This window comes from Tyto alba, unplaced genomic scaffold (assembly GCF_018691265.1).
Source record: "Tyto alba isolate M040663 unplaced genomic scaffold, T.alba_DEE_v4.0 Super-Scaffold_100000100066, whole genome shotgun sequence".
Classification (NCBI taxonomy): domain Eukaryota; kingdom Metazoa; phylum Chordata; class Aves; order Strigiformes; family Tytonidae; genus Tyto; species Tyto alba.
In genome coordinates, this window is record NW_024881266.1 from 1193407 (window position 1) to 1207178 (window position 13772).

Consider the following 13772-nt stretch of genomic DNA (forward strand, 5'->3'; position numbering starts at 1 on the left):
TCTCTAAGCCTCTTTATTACTTTGCCAAGAGGTGCTAAGTGTCATATTTGTTTTCCTTTGTGATCATTTGATTACACATATTTGCTGTTTTCATCACTTCAGGTACAATGCACAGAAAGCTGGTCTTTCACTTTAAACAAATTCAGAGGCTCCAAGCCATACTCAGAGAAAATCATTGCATTTATCTTAGTCTTTTCAAAAGCAAGCAAATCTTTAAATGTTATTTTGTTAAGATACAAAATTATGAATCAGATGGGTCTGCTCAGTCAGTGAACAAGTTAGTGATTCTTAATAGCCATGTAAGCCTCCTGGTTCTCAGCTGTTTCATCTATTTTAGCTTAATTACTTCGTGAAATATTTTGGTCCCTCTCTCTGTCATGGACATTCATTTGCTGGCTTGTCCCAGGCTCAAATTCCAGCATCTCTGTAATAACCTTTACAGTCTTTGTCTTTCTCTTATCTCCCCTGAAAAAATCCTTATGTTCCAAATTAAAGCAGTCACCCATGTCTTACACAACATAACTCTCCCCTAAATCCTGCAGTCTACCTTTTAGCAGAGTTCAGCTAGAGTTAAATCCCTCATCTTTTTGCCAAGCTTCCCAAAAATGCCTGTGTTTCACAGACAAGAAAAAATTATATCATCCACAGTTCTTACCTCCTCTGCTTCAATTTTAACAAAGATCTACTAAGGGAATCCATTCTCCTCCCTGTAACGAGGAAGTCTGTTCACCCCAGAAAATGGAAGTATAATCCTGCACAAGATTTTGATAAAGTTGCCATGGAGCTTTTTTTTTGTGTAGTTTGGCTCACCACAGCAGAAAAGAGAGAAAAAGGACTGGAGAAAGGCAACCCTGTTTTGCCAGATGAGTAACAGGGTCTGCAGAGCCTGTCCTCAGCTAAGTTGTTGCTCTTTTCCTCATTGTCTCAAAGTAAATGTTACTTTGGTTTTGTGATTGAGAGACAAAGAACAACAGAAGGATAGGAGGCACAGAGGTTAGATGTAATTCTCCTTTCTTCCTTCATCCCTTCCTTTCTCAGCCTCTTTCCTCAGATGCATTTCATACTCCTTTTAACTACCAATGCATTATGCTGTTTAGAGTTTCAACTGTGTAGGAAAAAACCCTAACTAGAAAAAGTTTTTAACATTTGGCACTTACCAAAAATACCCTGAAGTCTCACTCTGCAAAGAACATAACATGCCTGCAAAGAACATAATATGAACAAAGTGGACATTAGGACAATTTACATTAAAATTGATTTTTTTTTTCTTTCCCAATGGATACTAGAGAGTGTGTGTGTATATGTCTGGAATTTCATGGCATCCATACAGTCAAAGTGAAAGAAAACTCTGGCCTTTTTGTATATTTTAACGGATCTATTTCAATAATTTATATTGTTTAAATGAAACTATCATAGCTATAGGAAAAAGGGAACACCTGACTGAGTTCAAATGCAAAAATGAAACAACACACCAAGCAGAAGCAGTGTGAGGGTTCAAAAAGGAACATAGAGTCATTGCTCAAGCATGCAGGGTTGGAACTGGGAAAGCCAAAACTCAGCTTGAGTTGAAGGGATATGACAGCAGGGATGTGACAACACCAAGAAAGTCTTCAGTAAGTATAACAGCAGCAAATGGAAATGAAGAAAAATGTGATTCCACTGATCAGTGGGATAGAGAGCTAGGGACAGAGGACATGGAAAAGGCTGAGATACTTTTTGCCTTCCTTCCTTTGGCCTTTCTTGGTAAAGTTTGCTTTCTGGCCTCCCAAGCCCCTCTGACTAGTGACAGAGCCTGGGGCAGTTAAGTCCACATCACAGAAATACCAGATCAAGGACCACACATGCAAATTGGATGTAGAGAAATCTGTGGAGTCAGGTGGGCTGGATCCAAGAGTTCTGATAGAGGTAGCCAACCTCATTATAAGGTTGCTGTTAATGATCTTTGAAACGTTATGCTAATTTTGGAAGATACCTGAGATTGCTCTCTATCTTTGGCTCCATGGATGAGATAACATTGAGAATAGTGAAGATTGTATACCTTGAGCTTAAAAAGGCCTTCAACACAGTCTGCATAGAATCTTTATAGGACATTGGTGAAATACCGACTGGATAGATGAACTATAAGGTGGGGGAAAATTGACTGGACATCAGGCTCAGATGGTGGCGATCAACAGCACAAAGTCTAAGTGGTGACCAGTTACTAGTGGCATTCTTCAGGGACAGATGCTGGGGCTGATACTGTTTGATGTTTTTATAAACAACCCGGGTAATGGGATGGAGTGCACCCTCATCAATTTGTGGATGATAGCAAACTAGGGGAAGTGGTTGGTATGCTGGAATTTAAGGCTGCTATTCACTTGGACCTCAATGTGCTGGAGAAATGAGTTGACTGAGATCTCCTCATTTACAGTAAAGACAAACTCAAAGTCCTGCACCAGGACTGAATAATCCAGCACATCAGTCTGATCTGGTCATCAACTGGATAAAGACTTCTGCAGAAAAGAACCTTGGGTGCTCAGGGACATGTTGAACATAAGCAGAAGTTGTGCCCTTGTGGTGAAGGCAGCCACAGGCATACTTAGCTGTACCAGCAAGAGCAGAGTCAGCACACTGCAGTAAGTGATTCTTCCCCTCCATCATCCCTGGCAACACCACATCTGGAGCTGTGATGGTTTAATCCCAGCTGGCATCTCAATCCCCCCGAGCTGCTCGCTCATTTGCTCCCCATAGGTGAGATGAAGGAGAGGATTGGAAGGGTAAAAGTGAGAAAACTTGTGGGTTGAGATAAAAACAGTTTAGTAGGTAAAGCAAAAGTGGTGCATGCATGCAAAGCAAACCAAGGAATTCATTCACCCTTCCCATGGGCAGGCAGCTCAGCCATCCCCAGGACAGATGGGCTCCATCACATGTAACAGTGACTTGGGAAGACAGACTCCATAGCTCCAAATGTCCCCCCTTCCTTCTTCTTCCCCAGCTTTTCATTGCTGACCATGATGTCATATGGTATGGAATATCCCTTTTGTTAGTTGGGGTCAGCTGTGTCCCCCCCAAATTCCTGTGCACCCTCAGCCTGCTCTTTGTTGGGTGGAGTGAGAAGCAGAACAGGCCTTGACTCTGTATAAACATTGCTCAGCAATAAGGAGAACATCTCTGCATTATCAGCGCTGTTTTTAGCACAGATCTAAAACATTGCCCCATACAATCTACTGCGAAGAAAATTAATTCTATCCCAACCAAAACCAGCACAGGAGCACATTGTGTTGAGTCCCCCAGTACAAGAAAGGCAATGACATGCAAGTCATTGCAAGTCAAGCAGAGGATCAGCAAGAGGGTTAAGGGCCTCAAGCACTGATGTATGAGGAGAGGCTGGCAGAGACAACTGGGTTTATTTAGCCTCCAAAGAGAAGGCTGAAGGAAGATCTTCTTGCTGTCTACAGCTGCCTGCTGGGAGGGTGTAGAGAAGATGGATCCAGACTATTCTTGATAAGACAAAAGGGAACAGACTGAAGTTGAAATGTGGCATATTCTGTTTAAATACAAGGACATTTCTCAACTGTGAGGGTGGTCAAACATTATAACAGTTTGTCTAGAGAGGTTCTGAAGTCTGTATCCTCAGAGACAGTCAACTGGACTGGATAAATCCCTAAGTAACCTGTTGTAATTTGACCTCCTCTGAAGAGCATTTTGGATCAGATCATCTCCAGAGGTCCCTTCTAAAGGAAATTATTTTATGATTTTATAATAATTGTTTTTTTCATAAGTGACTGTAAATTAGGTCTTTATTTTCACACTCTCTGATGCATCACTAAAACAGCCAATATCAATACCAATTGAAGGTAACTGCCTGATACCTGTTAAAGATTTTAGTTGAGATTCTGTTGAAAATAAATCTTAAAATTCATCCATCATAATTTCTATAATTATTTGGAACTTTTAAGAGTATAAATATTACATCAAACAACAAAACAGAATTTGGAAAGTTAAGATTTCTTTTATATTTGGGCAGCTGTAGTATTCTTTATGTCGCTTTCGTCAACACACTGAATTGCTTCAATCATTTTGGAAGGAATCATTCAGTATTACAGAAAGAAGAAATCTATCCTGGATGTGGCATATCAATAAAAATATTGTCATTGTGTACTTACCAGAGTATATTTCCAAGAAAACAAAAACCAAACTTTATTTCAAGGAAGTAAGCACAATTCTTTTAATATATAGCATATTTTCTTCAGATGTGAGTCAATCAATATATACTATCACACATTTTAAAGCACTTTCAAGAGAAATTTTAATGAGCCTAATACAATTTGTCACAGTTAATTCTTGTAACTTGTTATTCAAAAAAACTCACATTGACTTTGAGCCACTATTGTATGATGCCTTTGCTGCTATGCCTGCTGTGCATTTGAATACACAGAGTGTTTAAGAGATCTCCTTGGCTCCATTGGACTTGATATTAATACTGCGAGTAAAATAGAATGTTAAGGGTTATGCTTCTTAAGGGATTATTTTGTGGTTTCAGTTTAAACTTACATTCAAGTTCTTTGAAAACAAATTGCCTGGGGATTTTTTATTAAAAAAGGATAATGAGGGTAAAGTAGTTTCTGTATATTACTTTCTAGTATTTTCCTACTGTACACACACCTTGTTTCAAGTGAACAGACTTGTAATAAAGTAAAAGTTCAGTGATCTGAGAAAGTAGAAATGCACCAATGCACCATAACCCAACAGCTGGAATTATTTTCTTTAGTTTTCTGATTGTACAAGGTCAAAGACGAGTTTCTAAAATGATAGTATTTTCATCTCTTTTTTTTTTTTTTGAGAGAGAGATAGAGCATCAAGTTTGAAAATGATAACAAAATGGTGATCCTTTCTAATAATCAAATTTTAAGAGTAAGAGACAAGTAGACTTTTGTTCCTTTCCATTTAGTTAAATGTTTGCACTCATAATAGCTTTAAATAATTATGGAGATAACAGAAAATGGATTTTGTTGTTCTTGTTGTTGGCTAGAGTTCATTCTGATTTATTATATGGATTGCTTTCTATTATTAATACAAGTTGAATATGCACTGCTGCAAGAGTGCTTTCCACTTATAACAATGTTAAGGGTTGCTAATTTTTCACGTGAACTGCAGGTACAAATTATGTGCTACAGATAAATTAGCTCTGATTCAGAAAAGAGAGTATGTGTATTTACATTGTTGAGATTCTTTGTTATTTCTTTCTAAGTTTGGAAAGACAATCTGCTGGCAATCTATTTTTATATTTGTGTTTCTAAGTATAAATAAGGTTAAATATTTTTTAAATCATGACCACCTTAAAAAAACAACCAACCAACCAACCAATCAAAACCAGATAAAAAGTTCCATTCTACTACTGAGTTAAAGATGTGCAACACCTTATTAAGTTAAACTATCCAGTTTGCCCAAATGGGTATGTAATTCCAAGAGTTTGTAAATATCTCATAATACAAGCAAATGGCGTAACTAATCTATTAAAAAGTAGGACTATTAATCACATTGCTATGTATACTTTTAAAGTATTGGAATGACCTTGTTATTTTCCCTCTTTATCCTGCTATTCTTTCATCTTGTCTTCATCTAATTCATAGTAAAAAATGTAACTGATAAAAAAGTACCATGGTATGTCTTTACAGTTATTATAAAATGAAAATGTAATAAGTGAAAATTTGTTATAGTTTGTAATGCTAAGATTTTAAAATTAATTACCTTTTTTTTGCATGTGATTCTAATAAGCTGTAAGGATAGCCATTACTATGAATTTATTGACTGTTTATAGAGATTCTGTTAAGCACTACAGAACTTAATGTACTTAATTTCATTGCTCAGATAATATAATTTAATGTGAATCTAAGAACAAAAATATGATTAATCAAGGAAAATCTAAGCTTTGCAAAATATGAAAATTATTAAGATAGCTTTAAAAATATCCAAATAATTATTTTTTAGTTTGTTCATTAAAGATTAACAATGTTAATCTTTAAATCTACCTGGCATATTTAATGGACATCCTTAATTTTGACCTCTAGAAACTATCTATATGGTTATATACTTGTCACCAATGGTTAAAATGCTAAAGTTAGTTCTGGAAGTCTGAAAAATAAATTTAAGGTGTTAAAAGTCTGGAAGGTGCTGCTAGCAGAAGTGTCAGAATAGACATTTAAGATGTGCTGATTATTTGAATGCACTTCAAATCAGATCGCTCTTCAAATTCTAAATATGTAGAAACATTTATTAGCAGCAAAGCTCCAACAAAGTCTTTGTGACCAAGAGATAATTCTGTTGGTTATAGTTGATAGTAGAAGCTAAGTGAGATAATTTGGAACACTGGCAAACATGGAGTGAATGGAATGAAACTAGCAATGGCATGTTTAAGGTACCTAAACAAAAACTCAGTTCTGAACTGGTGCTGTTTACCACAAAGTGATGTATTGCTGTCATACAAACTGTAGCTCACAGTGATTTTGCTTGGGTGGCTAGCCACTCACCACTAGATACTTTCATTTTGACATCTTTGTTAACTGAACTGGGAAAAAAAAAAAAAAAAAGTTCGTTAAAATATAAATCTCTTAGATGAAAGTTGGTGGGAGTATATAACATGAATCTATAGCTGAAGTGGCCCAGCGACTTCTATACTACTGTTTGAGACTGAAGTAAATACACTTTAGTGATATTGTAGCCAGAACTCTGTACTACATAAAAATACAAAATAAGTTCATGTAGGAGCAGCAGATAAGATTACACAATTAATGCCAATAGTGTAACTTCCACACTGTACACCTCTTAAAGGCAGTAAACAGTGATTGAGTATTTTATGCTGCTTATATCTTCCTAAGTATAATTATCTCCAGCTGTCCCTAGACATTTCTTGTCTTTATGGGGGATTTTCTGTAGAAGTAAAATAGAACTTTGAAAATCTAGTGAACATTTATTCTCTTTGTTATAAAATTGAAAGCCTATGAATAGCATATTGTATGAGTGAAGTACAGACTTGCTGCAATTTGACCATTACATGGCTTTCTGTATTTTCTAATATATCCAATAAAATACGGTAGAAATTGCAAGAAAGCATTAGATTGACTTAAGTTAGCTAAGACTGCTAATAATGATTATTCTTACTGCTTCTCTCCATGTCAAAAAGTGATGACTGAAACTTGCTGCTATTGCTCTTTTTTTCCAGTTATTTGAAGGAGGATTTTGTCTAAACAGGAAGATCAGGACAGCTTTTGAGTTTATTTCAAAACAGAGTTCTTGCTGATTTCATATTTTAGGGTTTCAGCCATACATGTACCACATTTATTTCATGGGAACTCACTTGTAAGGGTAATAAAATTTTCATTTTAAAAAAGCAGAAGACATTTACATTGGTTTTAATTTGTCAGATGATACACAAAGAATTTTATTAATTTGTTTCACTGTTCCTGCACCATGAAACAGAATTGCCCTTGTACTAAAAACCACCAGAGCATAAAACTGTGCTTGAATGCTTCATAATAAGTGAACTGTTTTCTAACAACGTATTTTTTTTTTTCATTTGTGTCCCATTTCAATATATTATTTATATTAACTTTATTACAATCTCAGTGTCCAGATTGTTTTGATCACTGTCAGTAAGGGATTAAAATGTATGTAAAATTTTCTCTTTTATTTTAAAGTAGTTGTTTGTCTTTTTAATGTACTTTTCCTGAGGACTCTTTATTTACATCTTAAGTGGTTGACTACTCTTGAACTCCATTGAAGTATGCAGGAAGTGGAAGTATTTAACAACTGGCAAAATCAAGAAGTTTCTGAAGAAAAAGAGAAAAAGCAACCTCTAGCCACTTTAAAAAATGAACTTCCCTCAGTCAAGAAAACAACACCCTACCTCGCATTCAACATCTGTATTTCTACAAATGAAACAATTAAGGCAATAGTAAAGATTAATTTATTAGAAAATGCCTCATTCAAGAAGTTTGGAACTTTCTCTGCAAACACACACAGAAAAATTTTAGTTCCCATTCTGGTTTGCCTTTTTGCACTCCACTGAACTGGGAGACTCTGAAGTAATGTTTATTTTCGGAATAGTTCATACAGTTGCTAGACATGGGATCCAAATGTCTTGGCAAATCCCATCCTTAGTCCTCATATTCCCTAATACAGAATTATGAGTGGAGTTGAGACATGATTGTTGAAACCTCCTGTACTGGTCCCATATTCCTTCAAATACTTGTAATGTTTATGTGTGTGCTTTTTTGAACATTTCTGTAGCTCTACAGAGATGCAATTAAATGAAAAAAAAATACTTATTTTTAATACACGCTGTTTATCACTTCTGCAGTTTGTTTAGTTTATTTCATGCTCTTGAAGAAGGAATACTTCTAGTTTTTCAAAGTTATAATTAGGTGTATTCATTTAAAGAAGTAAAATACCAAGAACCATCTGTATACAAACATCAGCCCATCATTAGCTTAAAATAAAACAAAAGACAAAATAAAAATATAATGATGTAGTATTCTTACAAGCTGTGGAGAAAAACTATCTTCTTGTCACAATAGAATCTGCATTTTGTTTCAATGGATATCAGTGTTTCACATAGGGATACAAAATAATCTCTAATTGTATATTCAGAGTCCAGTATGATATTTCATTCTTATGTCAGATCTCAGAAATGAGTAGTGCATCAGATGTTTAATGACATGTTTTGACTGTATGTTCTTTTGCTATTATACCACAAACCTGAATGTGTTCTTCCTTCAACTTCCTTTCTTATAATGTCTTTGATAGAATCTTACTCAGTTGATTGGAAGAGAGACAAATAGATCTTGACACTGGAAAAGAAATACTGGGTTTTGTTTCATAGGTATTTTATTATACCTATTAAAATTATTTGATTATATTAAAATGATATCTAACATAGAATATAGTATGTATCAAAACTATAGATTTTCTAATTTTTCCTGCAAGTTTGAATTAAAATCAGGAATTGGATCTAGAAATTTGGCTGTTCTGTGTTTGGTAGGTCAGAACGAAGTCCTGGAAACAAATTTCCTTGAACTTGGGAAAACTGAGATTCAATTGGCGTCTGACCTTTGCAGGATAGTCCATCTCTTTGGAGATACATAAAAACCTGTCCTCTTCTAGTTCCTTACATGACTAGAGACAGCACAGGCAGGATCAGGAAGACAGGCAAAGACATGAGTGAGCCAATTATAATCTTCATCCATTGATAGATACAGCAAAATTCAGAATCCCAAACTGACTAATGCTCAGTGTACACCAGTCTCCTGGGTAATAGAGGAAAGACTGATTTATGTAGTTATGGTAGGAGTGGCACCACCACAAGCCAGTCCAGCCGATGACTCCTTCCTACCCCAGACCGTGGATCCCAGCCTAGGGACCCAGGGACTTGGGATCTCTGCCCAGGCTGAGGGATCCAGCTGCTCCTTTCCTGTTTGCAGGTTCAACCAGTAGCAAAGTACAGAATGTGTCCCAGAGACCAGCAATAACGATGTGCTAATATAGGGTCAGTCAAGAACTGGTACTTCAGATTCAGTGAAGCTGAGAATCACATATTGAAATGCTTCTGTGGTTAGTTCTCAAATGCTATCAGTATTGGTAGTAATTTGTTGGAACATATAGCTGAACCTAATCATACATTAGTGGCTTAGTTATTTGGTTCATACATTTTTTGATATGAAGAGTGAATTGTGGCTCTAGGTTTTGATCTTTTTTTCAGTTAGTTCTTGAAGGATGGTGGATAATCTTTCATTATATTCAGATATATCCATATAATGTCCTTGGCTTTGCTGGATTTGTATCAATATTATTAGGAGTTTACCTCAGTGTTGGTAACCTTGAATTTAATATTTAAAACAAAGGAATTGTGGAAGTGCTTTGAACCAGAAGATGATACACAGGTTTCCTGCACAGCTCTGCTAACGCACTGACAATCATAATGACCATATGTTTGGTGTTAGTCTGGGGCTCCTGATGAGGAGTTATAGTGTAGTTTCAGTGACAGTTTGAAAAACAGACAATTATACTGAAAGTGTGAGCTGTTTAAATATAATTGGAGAAAGCATCTGATAGGAACATGCAAATATTGTGCTTGCATTGACCAAACAAATGAGAATTAACTTGTACTTTCTGTCGCTCTCTACTGTTGTCTGTAAAGCCTCAGATGAATCAGTTTAATCAGTCACTGGAAATAACAAGTTAAAAAAGTGGAAGGCAGGTTTCTGAAAGCCCTGTCCTCTTTTCATCAGATAGTCATTAGCCAATGCACATGCTGGGGAGAAAATATAAATCCTGTCCCTACAACCTGACTGTTCTGCCAATCCAAAATAACGATTCCCACAGTCTAGGACTATTTTGGTGGGGGGCAGTTGGTCTGATGAGGTTATTATGCCCTAGTTAGGCAGTTGGGGGATCGCTAGGACTTTTTCCTTCTCCATCTGATGTGTATTAGTGTGAGACGGTTATTTATCTTTCTCATATCAGTTTTGGCTCCCTGTAATAATGTCATAATTTTTCTCCAAAGGTGATATGACCTCAAGACAAACCTTTGCCCAATTTCTTGAAATACTTGTCAGAGCTAACTTTTAGCATGGTCAGTGCTTAATTACTATAACATCATTGATTAATTCTGTGGCCCACCAGTGAACTCTGAAGTGAATGCTTATTGAAGTGAGTCAGGAAAATTTAGGAGCTACCAGCAGTAATTTTAGCTGATGGGAAGACAGTTTTAGAAAATTTTAATAAACATTATTGGTCATATGAATGTTCTGGCAAACCGTTTCAGTTAAAATTGGTCTTAATTATATTTTTAGGAAGACTTATGTGTATCTGGGCTTTTTTTTAGTAATAGGTGCCACATTAAGCAGCATGTGTCCTCAAGTCCCAGATGCTTGTTTCTGCTGCCTGTTCATTTCCCTCTCTTTAGTCAATCTATTTGTGTGGCACATGAGAAACTGTATTCAGGAACAGAATTTAAAATTACATTAATTCCTTTTTCCTGCTGCTGTTCAAACAGTATCAATTTAATAATCTGTTATTCTCTTGTCTCCACAATAGCTGTTTCCATGCTATTGAAGAAGTCAGTGAGGCATTAGGGATCAGGAAGCTGAATAAGAAAGTGGGAGCTGTATAATCTGTTTTAGCTACCAAAAGAAGTGTGTGTGATTTTTTTCACCTGTGTCTGTCAGCCATGCAGAACTGTAAGGCTAGTCATTTTCCTAGCTGAAATTTGCAAAACCATTATGCATTTTTCAGACTTTTAACCTTCTTTACCAAGAAACATTTGTCAGCCCCTCTCTCTTCCTTCCTGCTCTCATCTTAAACAGATTCTGTCGAATTATTTTCTTGAAGCTTTTTCAGGGAGTTCTTTGTCAAAGATTTATAAGTAGCGTATGAGGCTCTCCACTTACCAAGGGCATTTTTCTCAAGTAAATTAACACATTCACTTCTGAAGGGCACTGAGTTAAATAATTACATACAAACATCCTCTGTCTCCCTGCCTTTTAGCCTGAGTGAGGAGAATAACGAACTCCAGCAATTCTATAAGAGTCAATTGAAATTGTGTATTGCCGATACAAGTGCGTTTATATATCTTCCTAGCAACTGATCACACATAAACAGGCTTGATTGGTTACATGCATTCTTCACACACTGTCCACGTGCCTAAGACTAACATTTGATTGGTTATTACTCCCTGTCCATAATACGCCAGACAACTCATTGGCTACAAGTTAGTTACTGCTATCCTAAGCCTATTGGTTAATTAAATCTTACAAGCACAAACACAGTGTTCTATACACTTTTATCTCAGGGCAGAAAACTTTCCACTGTTTAAGAAACGAACAGATGTTTTCCATTAACCGTCACCTTGCACCTTTTCTTCAGACAAAGCTCTTGTTTTTCTCATTCCTGTTTGATACTCCTAAGGTTTCTGGCTGACGAAGGTCAAGATGTCCTCATCATTCAACAGCTATACAGCACTCTCAGTTCTTCCTCCTCTTTTTGCGTCCCTTTTGCAATGTAGCCAAAGTCTTGCTCTTGTCCAATGTGTCCTCCAAAAACAATCCCACAGCCTGAGTCAAGATACTAGTTCATTCTCACCACTTATAAACCACCTTCAGAAAGACAGGCAAATGAATATTCAGAGCAAAAATAAAATACTACAGAACATCCTCAGATTCCTCAGAAGTGGGTGAGGACATTAGATTTTAGGGTTAGTTTTAAGTTTACAGAAAGTTTCCAGTACAGTTATTCATTGCCCAGCGGCTTAGTTCTAGAGAAAGCTGAACTGGAAATTCACTTCATGGAATATATGGAATACATTTATCTCAGAAAAATGAGAATGTGATTCCTAGAATATAGCAAGGAGATGAATCATTTTCCTATTCCTTTAATGACTATATGAAAAGTAATGAGAAACAACAATAATGGGCTAGGAGAGAAGAAGGGTAGCAGAAGACTTTCATCCTGTACACAGAAACTAATGAAAGTATCATTAGCTGTGCTTTATAAATTCTTGCAGGCAGTTGCCAATGATTTAACTCAACAGCATTTCAATGTAATCTAATAACTGTATAATATTTCCTTCCCACCTTGCCTTTCTCTTCCCCAGCTAGAAAACCTGTCATTTTCTGTGAAAAAATACTGGCTTGAGTAATAGTATATGAAGTTAATAATGCTTTTTATTCTGCTGGTCTGCAGGGTTTCCTATACAGATGAATGACTCGGATCACTCGCTATTTCAGCATTCATTTCAAGGATGCATGCAGTTTATTCATGTGGATGATCAGCTGGTGGATTTACACGCAGTGGAGCAAGGCCAGCTGGGAAGCTTTGCCAATGTCACCATTGACATGTGTGCCATTATTGACAGGTAAGTTGTGGAGACATCACTGACACTCTGATACACTGATACCTGTCTTGCATATTCTGAAAATATACAGTGATACAGGAAAGGTGGTTCTGACGCTGCCAGTGATCACATCAAGGCAGTCCTACCTTTTTAGCAGTGGGAACCATGCTTAGATGATGGAGATTATGGCTTTATGTTGTAGATCAGCCAGGGTGCAGTGGAAAGCATACCTCCAGTCTCCCACTCAGGCAGAGAAGGAGTTGAAAAACTCTCGTAAAACAAATTCAGCCCACAAGTCAATAATATGGCTGCCTTGAAGAGAAGGAACTCTCCCAAAAGGTCACAGTTTGTCTGTTTCTTAGATGAATGTTATGGAGATCTTTTTGCAACTAAAAGTTGTTCTTCCTGGCTTCAGTGCCTTCTTGGCTTCACTGAATTCCTTAGAGAACTAAAATATGTCCACATACTTGCACAACTGTACATGTAATAAATGCTCAATCTTTATTAAAATAACGTTTAGTGGGTGGGTTTTTATCAAACTGAGAAGAGTAATTAAAATTATGGCAAGCTTTTGCTTTGAGTCTTACCTTTTCAACCACTTACCTGTGTTAATTTCTGTTGCACCTGATAAATAGTTTTTTTCTTTCTCGGCAAAAAAGAAATACTAGTAAAGACAGAGAAAGGGCGAATAGCCCAACTCCTGAACACAGGAAAATTGGTTTGTCATGAAAATTACCTACATATTAAACCCATTGCAAGTCTGCTGGAAAGCTGAAAATGGCTTTTCAGAATTCTGCTTTGGAAGAAGAAAAGATTACAAGAGCATTGAACCCTAGAATAATTCAGGTAACAATCAACACTGGGATTCATGTGCTCTAAGTCCTGCTCATGCAGGGCCAGTTTC

At 36.5% G+C, this 13772-nt stretch overlaps 1 protein-coding gene across 1 annotated transcript in view; it reads left to right on the top strand.

Annotated features, from left to right (window-relative positions):
• The window catches only part of LOC122154396 (contactin-associated protein-like 2), a gene marked incomplete at its 3' end in the record, with an annotated part of 73577 nt that extends 60688 nt beyond the window's left edge, over positions 1-12889 (top strand). Inside the window, exon 3 of the mRNA XM_042802641.1 lies at positions 12718-12889. Coding sequence (XP_042658575.1) covers positions 12718-12889 — 172 coding nt within the window. The remainder of the gene's footprint in view (positions 1-12717) is intronic.
• Between the last annotated feature and the right edge of the window lie 883 nt (positions 12890-13772).